Source organism: Spermophilus citellus, assembly GCF_964194105.1.
Source record: "Spermophilus citellus genome assembly, chromosome: 7".
Classification (NCBI taxonomy): Eukaryota; Metazoa; Chordata; class Mammalia; order Rodentia; family Sciuridae; genus Spermophilus; species Spermophilus citellus.
The window spans coordinates 139,208,378-139,229,746 of record NC_138188.1 but is presented as its reverse complement, the minus strand read 5'-3'; the positions used below and the strand labels follow the sequence as shown (position 1 = coordinate 139,229,746).

Below are 21,369 nucleotides of genomic sequence, written 5' to 3'. Positions count from 1 at the left end.
TTCAGCTTCCTCTCCAAATACTTACAATGGCTTCAATAATCCCTGAGTTGATGAACTAAACAGTACTGTTCATCATTTTCCTAATGGGGAAATAAGTTGAAGCAAAAATCCTTTAGAAAAAGAATCAGAAAGTCACATGTGGCACCATGGACCAGGTTGCTGTGGCTTCTAATCCACATTCCTCCACACACTGGCTGTGAAATCTTGGGCATGGTATTTTAACCGGTTTCCTCATCTTCAAAAGGGGAATGAAAATAGAACTTATCTTGTAGTTATTATGAGGATGAGTTAGCCCACATAAAGTACTTAAGACAACGCCTGCTGCTATTAACTTTTAATAAGTCTTAGATATTATCATTATCATTATGATGATTTCTATTATAATCATCTAAAAGATAGAATGTTTTCAGAACATGGCCCAGGATCAAGAATTGCGTAACTGATTTTGTCTCATGAAGTAAGTTCCAAAGGACTGGGGAGCAATGTGTGACTACAGTAACTAAAACGCCACACTGCTGCTAGCCTTCAGCAGCAACATACAAATGAGCTTAAAACACAACTCTATTTCTAGAATATCTTTCATTCACTTGATCTTTTTCAATGTGAATTATCCATGTGATTTGACTCATCCCAGCATCTGTGTGGAGATGAGGATTTATTTAAGATATAACCAAAATGATGTATTTTATTTGTTGCACATACTACTGAGGTTTGAATTAAATATTCTTAAGAAGCAAATAGAAGAAATATATATTTCTCCTTCTTGGGAGGAAAAGAAATGTAAGTTTGACCATCTAATAATTCTCTGTTTTTCCCTTCTCCTCCACCTCTTTCTCTAATCAGTCTCACCCTGAACCCCATTAAATTCTGAAATCATGCCTCTTGCATAAAATCATCTATTAACCTTAAAATTCACATCCCACTACTTTTCAAGAAAAGCATGTCATATAGAGAGAATTTATCTATCACTCCAAGATATCATGGAAACATTAGATTTATGAAAGCTAACATGCTCAAAATTTGTAGCGTCTTAACTGCGACTATTAAGTTATGAAGTGTAAATTTTTCCATCTCTGTTACCACCTACATGGTATAACTAAAAAACAACTTTCAAACACAGTACACAGAAGAAATGAGGGCATACCACAACTGCATGTCATGAAACAGGGCCATACCTTCAAGGCTTGCTGTAGTATCTGGGCATCGTTAATCCCAGTAATTTCCCTCAGTTGATTCAAAAATGTCTGTTGGTGCTAGAGAAAATAAAAAAGCAGAATCATTATACTATGAACTTCTTTTTGTATGAAATATACAAAAAGAAAATTTTAAGACTTTCTATTTAAATAAAAAAGCAGAAAAGTATAGAACTCAAGAGAAACTGAACTAACTTCATTCTGTTAGAAAGAATGAGCCATGCAACGGACAGTCATTATTAAATTCTTGTGGTTCTGGTATTGGAATTTTACATTAATCTCCAAGAAGTCTTACAGAATTAACAATTTGGGTTCCATTCTTCAACTCTTTATTTATGCCTCCAACAAGAAAAGGAGCAATCCACATGTTGGTTAAGCCTGAGATCAACACCTAGAATGTTGGAAAAGATATGCTCTTGACAGGCTATGCACTAAGTGGGTTATTAAAACAGAAGGGTCCTGAGTTCTATTAAAGGAAATAAAGATCATTTCATTCTCCAATCTGACATAAAACATCCTAACTTGAGTTGATTTGCCCCATTTGTTTCAGTTGTCTTCATATTTTATATAATCTATTATATTCTATTGGGGACAAAAATAGATCAATAGCATTCCACTATCAAACTTTTTAATGACCTTCCCTAAATAAAAAGCATATTCCTCCCTTCGTACATCTTTGTATTCTTTAAACAAATTCTCTAAAACTATTTTTAAAAGCACCATGAAATAAAGCACAAAACCATAATAAGGAAAATAAGACTACAATGACTTCAGATCCACAAAAACATTTCTTGAAAATGTTTTACATTTTACCTCAGTACTAATTCAGTCAAGAATCATTAATGGACACTAAACTACAGGATGAAAGTCTGATGAGGAAAAGAATATTTACTTAGTACAAACTACAAAGGGAGAAGAGTAAGGGTATAGTGGAAAACCTGATGGTCACCACCTTAGCAAAGATATCAAAGTTAATATTAACAATAACAGGACAAAACGCTAGTGTACCTCCTGACAGACACACTGTGATGGTCCTGACGAAAATGTGTAACATGAATCTAACCTTAGACAACACCAACTGAGGATCACTATGCAAAATAATTGTTCTATTATCTTTAAAAATATCTATACCAAAGACAAAGAGTGAGTCTCCACATTAAAGGAGACACTACAGTCCTGGTAAAACCAAATACAACGTGGGAAGCTGACTTATCTCATACTAAATGTTACAGAGGACATTACTGGACAGTTGGGGAAATATAAACAGGACTGATGAATAATGACACTGAATTAATATTAGATTCCTGAATTTGAGATTTAAGCAGTTTGCATTCAGATTTGTTGATGTCTAAATTGTAAAATATCCATTTCAACACATACTTCACAACTTATATACATAACATAGACATTAAGAAATCAAAAGTCTTAAAGAACTAAAAAATGAAATGAGAGATTTCATCAATTAACCCTTAATTTAAAAGGTTTCAATTAAATCTTTAAGTGAAATATATATATACAAAAATCCTATTATCAGAAACTATATGTACCAGAATGTCATCAAAATGGAAGCTTCGATAATCTGGAGATTTTTGTTTTTCTAACATCAGAAGATGAGCAGTGAGCAGTCCAGAAACTGATAAGGACACCCAACATGATCAAGCATTCAAGCTCATCAGTCTTCCACTCCAGTATCCTTCTGTGTGACATTCATCAGTACGTCTGTCACTACGTGGTCCTCCTTCAGCACCCTACATAAGTTCTAGGTAGGATGCACGGAAGGACAAGGAACAAAAGGTGTTTACCAAATGAACCTGCCTTCTTTAACAGCCCTTGCCTAAACACTTTCACTTAAAGCCTTGCTACCTGAGCAGAACAAAGTTTCATGGCACGCACAGCTGCAGAGGAGGTTGGGAAATGAATTTTCAACTAGGCAAAAAAACTGCCTTGAAAATAAAATCAGGGCTCAGTTAACTTAAAAAGACAGGGGAAAAAATGTATACTGGAAAGGCATTAGCAGTGTCTATCATGCCATCAAAGAAATTCACTTCCATAAAAATCTTATTAGAGTTAAAATAACCAAGATTATTAAATAATACATAATGAAACACACAAGCAAAATCATATAAAATGCCAAAAAGTATCATAACAGTGGAATGGAAAAATCAAATTTGTGCTGGGATATAGCCCGGTTGGTTGATTGACTAGTATGCCAAGGCCTTAGTTTCGATCCCTAGCACCAACAATTTTAAAAAAAGAAAAGAAAATTAACAGAGTTGAAAGATGAGAAAAATAAAATTCCATGTAAATCTATCAACTTCTCTACTTTCATCTAAATAACTAACAATGGGATCATGAACGTATCAGGCAATATCCAACGTTACAAATTAAAGACATATAAAAATATTCCAGAAATTCTTTTTATCTAATTCAGTGTCTTAGTTCAGTGAACATAACATATTTAAGGAATTGTACAAGCCTGCTTGCAATCTTACCACTACCAGCAATTCGAACCACATTTTTTTAAGCAATGTATTATTTTCATTAACTGCGAATTATTCAATCATGGATCTGGGAAAGATTACTGAATATCTCAAGGAAATGATTCATTTGTACAAATGTTGATGGCTATTATTTATAAGGCTGGAAAAATAGAAACGGCATAAAAGTTCTTCCACTAAGGAACCAAGTTTTAAAATCTGAATCTGTATAATTAACTGATAAGCTTTTTAATAATATGGATTCCAAGAACCCCTCCAAAATTTTTGATTCCAGGAGATAAGTAGCTCCATATGATTTTGATGCAAATGGACCTACAAATGGTTCACATTAAGCAAGAAGTAGATTTTTCAATGATGAATCTAACCTTGTGAAAGCATCCGGCAATACCAACTTAGGAACACAGCAAAATGATTGTTCTGTTATCTTTAAAAATAAGTAATTTCATATATACTTTATGTAGAAACTTATCTCTACACAATCAATTAAGCTAAAATGGTAGAATAACAATAGTATATAACCACACTCATGACTAAAATGTAGACATAGATGTAAAGCCAGAAAAGACTCCCAATTCTTCTACACCATTGCTACTTTTTACTTTCTTATAATATTATAAGACATATTTCCTACAGCACTGAAGATGGACATTGATCAATGGCATGTCAGGGGATAGCATACAAAAGCAGACATGAAATGTAACTGCATGATCGGGACTGCCCTCTTGAACTTCTGCAACTTTAAAAAGATCGTTAGATAAGTCAGTACCCTGGAAAAATGAGACAGATGTAGATAAGTCACTCAGCCAACCAGCGCATTTATGAACATGCTATAGTATTTCACTATGCAACTGAGTTTTGAGGTAGTCTGTTATAGCAATAGTTAGCTGATAGAGAGTACAGTAAAAATTCTGATTATTTTCTGTAGAGAAGCAAAGTCTTTGAAATTTTGTTTTAGTTTTTTGGTGTTTTATCTTTACTTATAAGGTCAGGCAGAAACTAGGAAAAAAATTCAAGTGTATCTCTAGCTTGGTTTATGTTTTCAAAAACTTTGAAACTAAAACAATGAAAAGGTTGGGGAAGCAGAGAAGTCTGTGTAGGACAGACAAAAGGTAAAAAAAAAAAAAATACTCTGAGCTAAATTGGCAAGAAATGGGAAAGAGAACAAGAGATGAGCAATGAGAAAAATTCTGTTATTAGCATCTTCTGCTGCGTTTTTTCCTGTCTTTTAAAACCTGTGTCTTTGTTTCCTAAAATTATGGTTTTTCTGTTGTTATTGTTGCTGCTGCAGCTACTGTTTCTGTCTTTCAAAGACTTTACCTTCCCATTTACCAAAATTCTAGTCTTTCAAATATCCAGATTCTTACCTAGAAACATACTTCATATGGATTATCCCCTTTAACAAGCAATTTCAGATCCATAGTGAAACCAATCCAATACACTCACATCTTTAGAGATCCTTTACTGTGCTCAAAAGCCCTCCTTGTACAGATTTCTTATCTACTAAAGCAGGAGGAGGTAGGTTCAACCTATTCTCACTTTTGGACTGAGAAGGACAAGATGTAATGTCTATAGGGAGTTCGTTCAGTCACTTGCAAATGCCACAAAAATCAATAAGCAAACAAGTCAAGACTACTTAATGGCCTTCAGATCCCTTCCTCAATGTTACTTTTACTATACAATGACATCTCAATGACATCCTTAACTTCCTACTAAGTGCAAAAGACAGTATATGGACTTCGAGGAAAAGGAAACAGGCATTTCAGTATAAATTAAGAATCAGAAGGTTTTACAGAAATTCTTTTCTTCCCCAGGTGATCCTACTTAAGTTGAGTCTTTTTAAAATCTGTTTCAGTAAAAAATACAGAATATTTAACATTGGAATAACTTTTTAAGGATGCATGAAGTGGATTACTGGCTTAATTCAAGGAAAGGAAACAAACATTTATTACACTCTTGTAGTTCAGGACTGTTTTAAAGGCTTCCAGTATATAATCTCATATCACTCATAGCCTCATGCACGCGCATGCGTGCAACACACACACATCCTCCAGGAAGTTACTCACATTTTAGAGCTATAGAGACTTCAAGAGATTAGTAAATGCAGAGACAGGAAAGAAACTAGGTCTTTCAAATTTCATAGCCTATATCCTTCCCTATTTTCTTGACTCTATGATCAAAGATTCAGTGAAAAATGAAAACTACGTACAAAAATCCACTGATATGTTGACATAAAGCACATAGACAATGTATAAAAAAAAAAAAAAAAAACTGAAGCACTCCAAAACCGGAAGAAAAAGATTTCTACCTTTGAGGGGAAATAAAGGGCAACTCTTAGAAAGACCTCAAAAAAATGTTTTTAAATTTTCTAAGAATAAAGAAAAAAAACTCAACTTGATAGAAAATTCCAAGGTATTCTTAAACTTCAGAATTGTGTACATTAAAGCACTGATAGGTACTAACTGGCAGGCATTTCTAAGTTACCTATCAATGAGAAGATTAATTCATTTATTGACTTTAAAGTGAGCAACCAATCATTGTAGCTGGGCTTGGTGGCTCATGCCTGGGATCCCAGAGGCTCAGGAGGCTGAAGCAAGAGAATTACAAGTTTGAGGCCAGTCCCAGCAACTTAGTGAGACCCTGTCTCAAAATAATAGAAAGTGTCACACAACACTAAATTGCTTTAGTTCATGTTTCCTTATCATCACAAAAAATTTATAAAATTCACTAACAGAAAATTTCAAGTACATAACATGTCCTCTGTAATGGCAAAGAGAAATTTCCCTTCTACTCTGAAGATTTGCTAGAATAACCTGATTAAAACAAGCTAAATTAGGGGGGAAAAGGCAAACCAATTAATTAACTAGCAAAAGAGGAAAATTTTGTCAGGCCCTTGAGGCAGAGGATCATAAGATCAAGGAAAGCCTCAGCAATTTAGCAAGACCCTCAGCAACTTAGCAAGACCCTGTCTCAAACAATAAAAAGGGCTGGGGATGTAGCTCAGTGTAAGGCACCCTTGAGAAATTTGCAGCAGAAGGGAAAAACCATAGGTGGGTGATCACCCACCTAGCCCAACATGATTTAGAACCTTACATGCACCCCTTTATAAAATAAGGGGAAAGAATGAGGATGTCAGGTGAATTAGTAAATGGTTTTTAGGGGAAATCAATGGGCTTGGAGAACACACTATGACCTGAAACAAACTCTGGGCCCCAGAACAAGGAATTATAAATGATTCTCTATGGGACTGAAATAGAGGACACTGGGGTGCAACAAAAGTCAGTCCAGGCATATGACAGACTTCAGTCTTCTGCAGTATGAGTTTAAGTCTTTTCTGGTTAAAATGACAATATGAAGACTGGGGCAATTCTCCTCTTCTGGCAGATCCGGTCAAGTATATAAGATTTGAAAAAAGCCTCTCCCCACATCAAGAAAGAGAGAAAAAAGATCAGAGGGACTTGGATTCTGAAGCAGTTCTAAAGGCTTCTCAGCATGTAAAAGTACATGTCTTTGGTGTTTTGTCTTTCTGAGCCACAACACCTTCATTTTTTAAGTCCAAATCTGCCTCTAACCTTCTATAAGCAAAATGCTAACAATAACAATAACAATAATAATAATACAATAAATAAGAAACCCATAATTTCCTGAAGCTTGCTTTTTTTTCCTAATCTGTAATTTTAATCTTTTATTTCTCTTCACACATAACATTCTATAACTTCTATGAGGAATTTCTCCATATTATAATTATCTTCATAGCTTACTGGGCCCTCCTCAAATATTAAGGGTCTGCATGCCAGAGTCTCCACTTCCATCTCTTATTTTGTACTTCTTTTTCCCGGTTTTCTTCTTCTAACTTTAATGGGGGGTCTACAAAATATCATTCTCCTCTCTAACACAAGGGTCTTTGCACATTAAGGTGCCCTCTACAAAGGTTATAGGTTTTCTTGGAACTTAATCACAAATTACAATAATATAATACAGTATGGCTAACCACCATGATAGTAAGTCCAAAGAAGAAAAGGATTATTTCATTTACTACTCTACTCCTCGTATGTAGTGCAGTACTTGGCACATGGCAGGTTCAATCAACATTAACTGAATAAATTAACATTGCAAAGTTTACAGAGGTAAACTCAGCTAAGTCAGATCACAGGGCTTGCGCTCATCCACAGAAAAGAGGCACCAATTATTGGGTGAGAATAAGAAGCATACAAACATCAGGACAACTAAATAAGCTAATTTCCTTACTCTTCTGGATTCAAGAATAACACATAAGTTGGGTCCACTTACTAAGGAAACTTTCTATATTTTCCTAAATTCTACAATCTAGAATTTCAGATGGTTTAATTTGCTAATTCTGGTACTATTGATCCTACTTGAAGGTGAATACACAGTATTGTAGAAATTTCCTACAGCAAATGTTAATAAGGCAAACTGAGGAGCAATAAAAAATTTAGAGCATTTATTTGAGCAAGAATCAATTCCTGATTAAGAGAGGGAAATCCCTAGTTATATTAGTTTGTTAGAAGCTTCTGATTAACTTACATAGGCATTTATAAGAAACAGATTAAGTTAAGCTTCACTTATGTTTGCAAATTAAGTAAGGTTTCAGTCATATATGAGGCCTAACAAGTTTTGCCTGCTCAGAGATTCTTTAAGCCTGGCGTCCATTTTAATGTATTTTAACACAAATAATTGACATCATAATCCCATGAATGGTTCAGGCATGCCATATTTTCTGCTGTCACAGGGAGAAGATTTTCTCAACCTTTTTGAATTAATAGCACTTCAGCATTAAAAATAGTCACATACCTCTGTGGGCACATAAATCTGAAGGTACACTTTCTTATTCTTTACCCTTTCTATTTAGGCTTAGAATTGCCAGAAAGTTTAAATTCCAGAAGTCTCTCTCTATGTTTTCATGGAATACTACAGCTATAAACAATATTGGATTCAAGTAATCCAAAAGTAAAAAAATTAAAATACCTAAGAAAATAAATGTGATAATTTACAGCAAATTGCTAATAAAGAGAAATGGACATAAATGCTCCTGAAAAAAATGTTGGTTTGCATTCTCCCCCACCCAAGAGCTCTTACCACTATCTGTCAGGAACCCTATTATCCACCTCTGCAATATGTCCATGACCCTCATTGAATTCCTCAGATAAAAGAAATAAATCATAAAAACTCTAAATGCAATTCTCTACCCCAAAATATTATTATACAGCAAGTATAACCTAAGCTCATACATAATAAAATACATTTTGGAGCAAAATCAGAACCCTAAACAAAGAAACATTGTTTCTATGGGAACATGCAATTTTTATTCCAAAAACTCAACCAGCAAAATCTTTTAGAACAGTCTGATTTTAAATTAGAGCACCTATAGTCTCCAAAATATGTAGGTAAACAAAAAATTTTGTGAATAGGATTATATTTTGGAACTACCACATCTGCACCTTAAATAAAATGTTAGCTTCTTCTTGATGGTAACAGATTCCTAATACAGCTGTTTTGTCCAATTAAGTGTTTTATGTATCTCTAGTGTCTATACTTAAAATCTCCTAATTAATTTGCAGTCCAAAAATAAACTTTCTTTTACCGATGAAACAAACATACTTTACTAGAACTTTCAAATTAAAATGCTATGATTCCTAGCATCTGTATATGTCACAAATTATTTCTTAGAGCAAATACAATTTTGGGTCATGCTAATTAAATACCACATACTATTAGAAACACCATTCTTCTAGATATAATTCTAGATTTAATAAAGCAAAGCTCTACACCACTGTATTTTCCAGACCCATAAAAGCACTATTTTTTGGAATGTCCCAGCCTGTCGCACCTTAGCAAACTTCTCCCCCATCCAATGGGTTACATTACAACCTCCGTACCAAAAATGAAATCTCAAGACTTAGCACTTTGGGATGTCCCTCTAATATGTTCTTTCTTTTACTGTCCAGAGTTCTATTTATCCATTAGTAGGCAGTCGCCTGTTAGTAGTTAATATTTCTTTATATTAAGCTGTCCTGTTCTAAAGTTTTGGGGGTTTTTTGTTTTTTGTTTTTTTGAGTGTGTCCTGAGTGGACTCTAACTGATAGAACTACCTTAAAAGTAATTTTTGTATTTTAACAATATTAAAGATGCAATACTGTACTTAAGAAAGTAAACCTTAAAAACAATTAGGAAGGTAAAATGTAACCATATATGCTGAGCTTTATCCTAGAATATCATTTACTGAGCACATGAAGAGCACACAAAGTATTGGCAATTTGATTAAAAAATTGATTATTAAATCACTGGCCACTGATGACTGAACACAATGTGCTGACTCTTCCCCTACAGGTTGGGGTGGGGTTGAAAGTTCTAACTCTCTACGCACTTAGTTTTTCTGGCAAACAGCCCCCATCCAGAAGCTGTGGAGCCTTTCTTCTCCTTATTCTCCCAGGAGTCATTCATTCGCAAATAAAATATGGTAACTTCTAAGGGCTTTAGGAGTTCTATGCCAGGAATCAGGTAAAAGACTAGATATATATATTTTTTTAATTAGACCACATCCAGCCACATAAAGTTACATATAATTAATGGAAGGCACCAAATCCCTATTCTTACAACTTTCTTAGTTTGGAGAGATCCCTTCAGTCTGCCTATGGACCTTCCAACAGCAACTATTATCTCCTCCAGGACACCTCTTCAGTTCTTTGGTTTCTTTAATCCCACCTATAAATATTTCACTTCACTTCTAATTATTATGCACATTTGGGGTTCACATTACCACTAAACTATAAGCTTTTTGAGTATTGTTTATTTCTCAAACTGTTTAAAATAAAGAAAAAATGTCAGTGAATACATGAACATGATACTGACCAACTAAGAACCTAATGATAATGTACAATAGGCAACTGAGAGCCTGAACCTAGAGTTAGTGTGAAGGTGTAACATTAAATTTATTTTGAATATACAAAATTGACAGTAATAAACATATATGATTAAGAAAATATAAAATTTCTCAAAAGATGAAACTTGCAAAGTAAAAAGCAGAAAGTTAGACTAAATCTTAGAAAATTCACACAATTAAGGAGAAACAAATAAGTCAAACCCACAAAGTCAAGAATTGTTAGTTTTCTTTCACATGTGGAAGCTAGAGAGAAAAAAAGCGGGGGGGGGGGAAGGTTTGGGATGGAGGAATCTCATGAAAATAGAAGGGAGACTAGTAAAATAGAAAAGGGACCAAAGAAAGGGAGGAAGGGAGGTACAGGCAAAGAAACAAGCCTTATTATATTGTTATATTGTTTCATGAACAACTGTGTAACAAAAAATTCTACAGTTATGTATAATTATTATGAACAGTTTAGAAGAAGCAGAAACATACACATTAATAACCAAATTCCACCATGCTGGAGAGCTCATATGTAACTGGCTTAAATATGCCTACTTTCAGTTACAGTTTAAATGTATGTGCTTAAAGAGAAGAAGCTGACAGATTTCTTGCCCAACAACTAGGCCTTATTGACAACAGCTCACCACCTCTCAACTTTGTGTTTATAATAAGTTTTCTTTTTCTCTTTCCTTCCTTTCTCTCTCTCTCTCTCTCTCTCTCTCTCTCTCTCTCTCTCTCTCTCTCTCTTTCTTTCTTTCTTTTTTTCCTATAGCGGGGATTGAACTCGGGGACTTCCAGTTCTAAAAAACTGGCAGTATACCTTCAAAGGTTTAAAACCTTCAACACAACAAAGTAGAACAACCTTCCAGGAGGTAGCAATAATTACAACACAATTACTACTCCAGAATAATCACACTGTCTCTTGATGTCTGCAAAGTTATCCTCTGCACAGCAGGACCTGGCTCTCCTGATTCACAGCCATTCAGATATGTCCACAAAGTAAGGAACTCACTAATTCTAACAAATATTTATTTGGCACTAACTTGAAAGTAAGCTATAACATTAGCTCTTTTTTACAGCAAGTATATCCCACTTGATACTAAATCCCAGAACCCATTTGGCACAAGGCTCTGCTTAAGACACACTATGAGAACCATAGACATACTGAGCTACAGGGAAAACGATAAAAGGAAAAGTTTCAAACTATGATCAAAACTTAGGGGTACATCTCTGACGCTTTTCCAACAAAAAAGTCAAGAACACAACTCTTAAGATAATAGTTATCAACAGAGTACTAGGGTCACAGATGTAGTATGGATGATAAAATCAATAAAATTTACTCCCAAAACTTTAATAACATAGTACAAGAATATTCTGAGACATATATATTCATTTCCTTAACTAAAGTCATAAATGCTGAATCATCTTCTGTCAAATTAAGATTAACATTATTATTTTGAATTTTTCTACTTTTTTTGCTTCAGTTATCTCTAATTTATTAGTTGGTGTTTGGCTTTACTGCCTAATAAACTGAACATAGTAAATTTATGCCTACTTTGTTTTTAGGCAAGTTTCAGTAAAACTATAATAAAAAATTTTACTTCAAGAGAAACAATACCGGAGACAATTTTTCCTTTGAAATGGTCCCACCTTAAGGATAAAAATTACTATAATCAGGTGGAATGTTAATAGAAGAGAAACTGTTCAGTAAAATTGCTGGTTCTCTAGGAGGGAGAAATAAATTTGGACACCTACTCAAACAATACACAAAAATCATCCAAGTAGACTAAGAATGAAAAAAGAAAATGAGCAAAAGATTAGGATAATAAATGAGAATATCTTTCTGATTCAGACATGGAAGTTCCAAAAATGAAGAGAACGAGTAATATATAAGACTAAAATGAAACTAAGAACTCCTTAAGAAAGGTGTAGTGCCAAGTAAGAAGTTCCAACAATCTGAAGCTGAATCAGGAGGCTCACTTGAGCCCAGGAGTTGGAGGCCAGCACAGGCAGCATAAGAAGACTCTAAATAAAAATTAAATAAATAAATAGTTTTAAGAACTGAATAACATCATAAAGAGAGAAAAATACATCCAGAAATAGGAAAATATATTTGCTAAACATAAATAAAAGTAGTGCTATGGCTTGGATCCCCAAATGCCCCTGTGTTAAATGATTAGTTCCCCAGCCCATGGTGCTACTGGGAAGTTGTAGAACCTTTAAGAGGTGGAGCCTAAGGGGAGGAAGTTAAATCACTAAGGATGTGCCCTTGAAAAGGAATATTGAGACTCCAACCCTTTTCCCTCCTTTTTTTTTTTTTTTTTTTTTTTTTTTGGCTTCCCAGCTTCCAAGAGGTAAGCTGCTTCCTTCACAATGTGCTCTGCCATGATGTACTGCCTCACCACAGGCCCAAAAGCAACAAAGCCAGGTATCCATGATATGAGACCTCCAAAATTAAACCCTTCTTCTTTTATTAACTTTACTATCTCAGGTATTTTGTTATAATAAAAGAAAACTAATCCAAGTAGTATCTAAACTACAAAGAACCTCTTCAAATCAGAAATAAAAAGGTAAATAACCCAAAAGGGGGAAGAAAAATGAACTGGAGAAATAAATGTGAATTTCACAGAAAAGAATCACAATAGTCTTCAAACACAAAAAGCTAATCAAATAATTTATCAACAGTAGAATGGTTAAGATGGAGTACATATAAAAGTGTAAATGAACTATCACACAAAAAGTTTTAACAAAATACTAGTAATGCAGGAACAAAGGAAAATTTTAACCTAATAAAAGGCATCTTTAAAAACAAAAAAAAATGTGGCCAGGCACGGTGGTGTACCCGGAAATCCCAATGGCTCAGGAGGTTGAGGCAGGAGGATTACAAGTCCACAGTCAGCCTCAGCAACGAGAGAGGCCATAAACAACTTAGTGAGAACTTGTCAAAAAATAAAAAACAGGGCTGGGGATGTGGCTCAGTGATTAAGCTCTCCTGGATTCAAAGCTGGTACAAACAAAAAAAAAAAAAAGGAGGGGGGTGTCTAAGATCAAACTTATTAGTAAATGACTGAATGTTTTCCATAGAAAATCAGGAATAGAACAAGGACATATGTTTTTACCATGTTCACACTGGAGGGAGGAAGAAAAAGAAAAAGGAAATGAAGAAAGGTTATAAATTAAGTAAGAAAACAAAAGAGAGAAAGAAAGTGAGGAAGAGGAAAGGAAGAAAAGGCACCAAGGTTAAAAACAAGAAATTATAAGAATAAGTCAGCTGAGTCACACGTCACAAAACGAAGCCTAATAAACCAAAATCAACTATATTCTACGTATAAGAAAAGAACAATTGGATGTAAAACTAGACAAAAAAGCCAAAAATGAACTCCAACATGCAAAAACCTGTAAACTATATTAAGAAATTAAAACCTAAATAAATGGAGAAATATAGCATGTTCTTGGATTAAAAGACTACAACATTGTTAAGGCATCTATCCACTCAAAACTGACTTAGCTATTAAACACAGTCACACTCAAAAATCCCAGCTGCCTCCTTATCCCACCGCACAAAGTACTTCAGAGTTTTACACAGAAATGCAAAAGAGTAAGAATAGTCAAAACAATTTTTTTAATAAGATCAAAATTGAAGAACTTCACTTACCAATTCTAAGACCCATTTCAAAACCACAGTAATCAAGACAGTATGGTATAACATAAGGATAGAAAAGAACAAACTGCAAAAACAGACCCACTCATACATGGTCAGTTCATCTTATAAAGATATCAATGTAATTCAATCATGAAAGGGCCATCTTTTCAGAAGGTGCTGGAATGACTGAATGTACATATAAAATAAATAAACCTTGATTCTTATACCTCAGAATACACACAAAAATAAATTCCAAATGGATCACAGATTTAAATATAAAAGCTATAACTTCTAGAAGGAAAAAAAAAGGTTCGAAAAAGCTAAGTTAATGTATTAATCATAATGGAGATAAAATGGTAAACTAAACATCAGTATTTAAATATTTCTAATGGAGGCCAGGTGTGGTGGTACTCACCTATAATCCCAGGGACTCAGGAGGGCAGCCTCAGCAATTAAGCAAAAACACGGCTCCCAAATAAAAACTAAAAGGGTCTAGGGGTGCAGCTTAGTGGTAAAGTGCCCCTGGTCTCAATCCCAGTACTGTAAAAATAAATGAATAACCAGGTAAATATTTTTAACTCAAAGAAACTAGTAATAAAATTAAGAAAGGACACACATTGGGAGAAAATAATTGCAAATTGCATATATTTGACAAAAGATCCAAAGAAAATATAAAGAATTCCTAAAACCCAGTAGCAAGAAAATATACTACCCAATTAAGAAATTGGCAAATGAGCAAGGCAATAGTAATACAGGCCTGTAATCCTAGTGACTGAGGCAGGAGGATCACAAGTTCAAGACCAGCCGCAGCAATTTAGCAAAGCTCTAAGCAATTTAGCAAAACCCTGTCTAAAAATAAAAAATAGACAAAAAGGGATATGGGGATGTGGTTCAGTGGTTAAGCACACCTGGGTTCAATCCCTAGTACGCCCCCAAAAAAGAAAATTGTAAAGAAAATGGCAAATGATCTGAATGTTTAAAAGAATACATAATAGTCAAAGAGTAAAAATCAAGTGTGTTCTAGTACCTTTGCAAATGTACCCCAGATGGCCTCCTACTCCCCCTCCTCCCCCACCAAAGAAGATCCTCCTTAGAAGCCCAAGGTAGAAGGAACAGCACCAAAAAAAGAAGACAAGGTTGGAGGGGGTGGGGGTTGGGAGTGTCCCTGAAGCAGGTAACCCTCCTCCCCTTGGCTATTATTAAACTCAGAGAACTCTGTCTACTGTTCCAGTTGTGGAAAGAATGAAGCACATATCACATAGCCTGGAATGTATAGGAGGCCATTTACTTTCAACCCAAAACTACAGATCCTTAAGTTTGCCCAAACCATCCCCAAGAAGGTCAAGAACAACACATGAGCAACACCAAATCCCACCTATGTTCACAGTGTCTGTGGACCATAACCTCACAGTAGGACTTGAGAGGGCTGCTCTAAGGCTGGCATTCCCAGACACCTGGGCCCCCTACCCACCTTATACCACAAACCTTCAGAGCTGACCCAGGCCAGATCCTGTGCTGCTTTCACTTCCCTAGCCACAGCTCTCTACATGCTCAAGGGCAATGGTGCCCTCCCTTTGATGCCACCCAGAAAAGATAGAAATACTATCAGTTTTGTGGTTTCGTCAGTGGCTTCAAGTGCTGCCCCACTGGGGGAAAAGCCTGGAAGTCAGTTCTGGGAATCTGTGTGTTGCGAAGCAGCCCACTGATCCTAGGTGGTCTGTGCAGAGCTGTTTCTTCACTCCAAAGACTGAGAATTTTTAAATCTGAGATGGTGGACTGGCTTCTAGTTTCCTTTCCAGCCTCTTCCTCAGCCCTACCCTGCTGCAAAGCCTTTCACCAAGGCCTCATGGAATGACTTCTGGGCTCTGAGACACCCAGGCCTACCTCAGAGGCCTCAGAGGAAGAAGGAGAAAACAGCAGACCTCTGGTCCAAACTTGTTTGTGCAGCTCCACTTCAAGCAAATGAGACATCTGATTTAGCCTGTATTCTGTATTCTGACAGGAGTTCAGACATATAAACGTTTAGAAATGTACATGTACAACTGGTTCTCATATTAGTGTTACTTTAGCACAGGTTCCAGCCACTAATGGTACATTTTCCTGACCCTCTGTCCACACCTCTCCCCCACACATCTATCCTGTTTCACTGAGTACCTAGTTTTCACTTTTGCAGTTCCTATTCTTCAGCAATGACCCTTTTTATCAGGTGTTAGTTTTTTGAAAAATAAACTGAAGAAAAAATTCTGCAATTTTGAGAACATATTAGCACTTGGTTTTTACCTTTAGCAAAATCTTTAATATTTTTACCAGTTTCAGAATATGTAACTTTATTTTTACATATATTTAAGAACATAAAACTGGGTAACATATGAGAAGCAAAAAGTTTCCAAAAAATAGTCACTAAACACATGAAAAGACAAATAAAACCATTAGTCATTAAGGGAATACAAATATCACTAGGCTCACTAAATGGCTAAAGTATAATAGAGGGACAACACAAGTTTTGACCAAAAAAAAAGTAGACCAACTAGAATTCTCATATACTATTAATGAGAATGTGTAATGATACAATCACCTTGCATGTAACTTAGCAATATCTTAGAACAATTCTACTCCTATGATTTGCCCAAGAAAAATGTAAATATATCTACTCGAAAACCTGTTTAGCTGGGCACAGTGGTGCACAGCAGTAATTCCAGTGGCTGTGGGGGGAGAGGGGGGCTGAGGTAGGAGGATCAAAGCCAAAAGTTCAAAGCCAGCCTCAGCAAAAGCCAGGCGTTAAGCAACTTAATGAGACCCTATCTCTAAATAAAATACAAAATGGGGCTGTGGATGTGGCTCAGTGGTTGAATGCTCCTGAGTTCAATCCCCAAAAGAAAACAAAACAAAAAAAAAAACTGTTTACAAATGTATATGTAAAACAAACAAACAAAAATCCACATATGTACATGTAACAATATTATATGAGAGTAAAAAACTGGAAACAACCCAGAAGTTCATTGATAAGTATATGTATATACAGATGTAGGAATATTCATAAAATATGACTCAGCACCAACATCAAAAAAAGCTATTGGGGCTAAGGATATAGCTCAGTTGGCAGAGTGCTTGCCTTGCAGGCATAAGGCCATGGGTTCAATCCCAACACCACAAAAAAAAAAAAAAAAAAAAACTATTGATACATGAAATGAATCATAGCTGAATCTCAAAAATATTTTAATGAGTAAATTAATCCAGATACAAAAAACAAAAGGAAGAAAGAAATCGTGCTCAACTCCAAGTATGTGAAAACCTACAATGGCCTAAACTAACCTATCCAACATCATAGCTTAGCATAGCCTACATTAAATGTGCTCAAAACATTTACATTAGGCTACAAGGGCAAGACCATCTAACATAAAGTCTGTGTTATAATAAAATATTGATTATCTCATGCAATATATTGAATACATGTATCAAAAAACAAACAAACAAACAAAAAAACACTATCAACACAATACACAGTGAAGTACTACTTAGTGGTCAGTTGCTGACTGGGAGCTGTGGCCCACTGCTAATGCCCAGAATTTTAAAAGAATACCCTATAGCATATTCCTACCCTGGAAAAAAAGATTCCAAATCAGAATTCAAAGTACAGTTTCTACTGAATCCATATCACTTTCACACTGAAAATCAGGGAATGTCTGCATTGTGTAATTCAACCCTAAAGTCCCCTGCAGTCAATTTACACAAGTGCTAAAAAGGCAACTTCATCTTTAAGAGTAAGAATGAATTTCAAACAGTGTTCCTCAAACGTTAAATGCTGAGGAATCATCTAAAATTCTTATTAAGAATGCTATAGTCCAAGCTGGGAACAGTGACACACACCCCTATAGAATCTCAGTCATGGGAAGCTGAGAGAGGAAGATAGGAAGTTCCACGACAGCCTGAGCAACTTAGCAAAGTCCTAAGGGTCTCAAAAGAAAAAGGGGTAGGGATTTAGTTCAGTGTTAAACTGCCTCTAGGTTCAATTCCCAATATAAAAAATAATAATAATGATAAAGAATGCTACAGTCCAACCCTCAAAGTCTTGAAACAATAGATCTGAGATGAGGCGCAGAAGAAATATAAACTTTCAGCAAGCACTACCCGACAATGAAGATAGTCCACAAAAACCACACTGAAAGAAATTCTCATATAAACCTATATTAACAAGATAAAAGAAAACACTGCTGCACATTTAAAATATTCAGCAACTTTCAAAGGACCCAAAGACCAAAAATAAAGCAGAATATGCATAAAAGTGGAGTTAATTAAGGGGAAAAGAGAAAAAAACCTAAAAAATCATTTATTACTATATAAAACAAGAAATCATGCAGGAGAATATTCTTGGAAATTAAAACAACTCTGCCAAAATAATAAAAAAGGTTTATCACTTTTTAAATTCAATTTCCACAAATTCAACTTTTACAGGAGCTACTTTGCCCATATTTACATGTGACATTCCTAACCTGGCTTTCACAAGCCACATCTAGTTCATAGTACATAACACAAATCAATGATTATATAATTAGGAAAAAGGCAGGCCAGTGCTGTGCTGCAGGTCATTGCTTATGGCAAGTCTATGACATTGGAGAACACTGTACTACCCTTACTCAGGACAGAAATCCTTATCAGGACAGAAAGCCTGGGGAAGTAAATAAGGGAGGAGCAATGATAATCTTAAAAAATAAATTTTTAAAAAAGAGTACCTTGCCTGACCTTACAGTACCCAGGAAAACAGAGAAATGGCTGGCAAACCAGCTCTGTCCCCTCCATCAAAAGGTATCCAGAGTGAAAGCTGTCACAAGGGTCATCAGGATCCAAAGAACAGAACATGCAAGCATCAAAATGTAAAATACTACAATATCTTTTAGTTCTTTAGGAAAAGAATTCACTTTATAAGTTGGTACAACTTACACATGTAAACTTTTTAGAAGTACACTAGGTACAAAAGTAGTGAACTGCCCTTTAAATCTGTAATAGCATGATAGCCATTATCAACACATCTAATCAAAATTCATTAATGATTGTTAGGTAATGTAAGACAAATGGAATTATAGGTACAAAAACTGGAAATCTCACAATCTATTCATGAGATCTCTTACGAAAAAAATTTATAATTATCTCTGAAAAAAAGTACTGGAAAACTTTAGCAAGGTGGTTAAATCTATTTGTATATGCCAATAAAACAATTTTTTTAAAGCATCACATAAATGGTTATCAGAAATTATTAACTCTCTAGGAGAAATGATGTATAAGAATCTTTTAAGTAAACGTATAAATCATGTAAGAGATATTAATGAAAAAATAAACAAAAGTAGAAGTGTACCCATTCACAGACAGAAAGACTTAACAGCATAATGATGTTAATGATTCCAAACTGATACAGAGAAACCAATAAAATCAAACCAGAACGAAACAATATTTTTCAGAGAACTTGGTAAGATTATTTTAAAATTTCAAATGAAAAGTAAAGTGCCGAGATGGCGGCGAAGGGAGTGCATCACTCCCGTGTACCGCATCACTGTTCGGAAGAATGATGAGTTAGAACAGCTAAAAACTATCTTGTTAGGAATTTCTAGCAAAACTGGGGTGCTCCAAAACCTAGTGGAAGGATTTTCATCGCACGAGGATCAGCTACAGGGGCTCAAAAGCGAGCGATTTGTCCGCACAGAGGGTCACACCGCTTATTCAGCAAATCGCCCCGTGGCTAGAATCTGCAGCACGCGTGGCTAGAATCTGCAGCACGCGCTGGGAAGCAAGAGATAGCAACGCAAAGATACAGCGCTGCGGATTCTGTGAGCTCCTGCCAGCTGTGTAATCACTGTACACAGTGCTGAATTCTGGGTTTGAGACGGGGGAAGGAAGCGGTCCAGTTCGGTTCTCCACCGGTCAGACCACAGAGGAAGCCAGCGGCCACCATCTTGGAGAGTTGACATCATCATCCCTGTTTTCGACTGATCGCAGCTCATTCAACCATAGAACAGGTAATTTCAGGCTGCCATTCGCCTGCGTCTCACAAATTACTCAGGCACAGTGCTAAAGAACCCGCGGAAACTGCTTCTTGGGGCCTGCTCCTATCAGAACATACATGGAACCCGGGGCGGCCGAATTCTGGCTCCCGGAACTGCTCTGGTCCAGGGCTAAGGAGACCGCGGAGGCTGCTTCTTGGAGCCTGCTCCTATCAGAGCATGCACAGAGCTCAGAGCAGCTGGGTTCTGGCTCCCGGAACTGCTCTGGCACAGGGCTGAAGAACCCGCGGAAACTGCTTCTTGGGGCCTGCTCCTATCAGAACATACACGGAGCCCGGGGTGGCCGAATTCTGGCTCCCGGAACTGCTCTGGCCCAGAGCTAAGGAGCCCACGGAGGCTGCTTCTTGCAGCCTGCTCTTATCAGAGCATGCACGGAGCCCAGAGCGGCCGAGTTCTGGCTCCCAGAGCTGCGCTGACCCAGGGCTGAGGAACCCGCGGAGACTGCTTCTCGGTCCGGATCCTGCTGAGTGCTGTGGGGGCCAGAGGGGCAGAGCAGAGCTGCAGCCCGCGTCCAGAACAGCCCCAGCGACCCACCAGCGTGGTACCACTTCACCCCAACTGCGGTGGGGGCTGAGCAGAGCTGCTGCCCGAGCCCGGAAGGTAGGCAGACCACCGGCTGATCGGCGGAACGGGCCCATCAGCCTGCCAGCGTGGTAGACACGTCACACCAATGGGAGTAGGGGCAGAGCAGGGCCGCCGCCCACGCCTGGAGTGGGCCTAGTGACCCGCCAGCGTGGTATCGCTTCACCCAAACTGCAGTGGGGGCCGAGCAGAGCTGCCGCCCGAGTCTGCAAGGTAGGCAGACCTGCGACCGACCAGTGGGACAGGCCCAGCGGCCTGCTGGCGTGGTAGACACGTCACACCAATTGGAGTAGGGGCAGAGCAGAGCCGCCACCCGCGCCCGGAACAGGCCTAGCGACCCACCGGCATGGTATCACTTTACCCCAACTGCAGTAGGGGCCGAGCAGAGCCGCCGCCTGAGCCCGCAAGGTAGGCAGACCTGCGACCGACCAGCGGAACAGGCCCAGCGGCCTGCTGGCGTGGTAGACACGTCCCACCAATTGGAGTAGAGGCAGAGCAGAACCGCCACCTGCGCCCGGAA

General features: G+C 37.0%; 1 protein-coding gene across 4 annotated transcripts in view; it reads right to left on the bottom strand.

The window, feature by feature from the left end:
• USP25 (ubiquitin specific peptidase 25) overlaps positions 1 to 21,369 on the bottom strand; it is a 140,942-nt gene that overhangs the window by 107,740 nt on the left and 11,833 nt on the right. For all 4 annotated transcript variants that reach the window (XR_014022968.1, XR_014022969.1, XM_081301298.1 and 1 more), the window contains exon 2: positions 1,176 to 1,253. Coding sequence is in view for 2 of the 4 variants with exons in the window: in XM_081301298.1 (XP_081157424.1) it covers positions 1,176 to 1,253 (78 nt within the window). In the remaining 2 variants the exon portion in view is untranslated. The remainder of the gene's footprint in view (positions 1 to 1,175; positions 1,254 to 21,369) is intronic.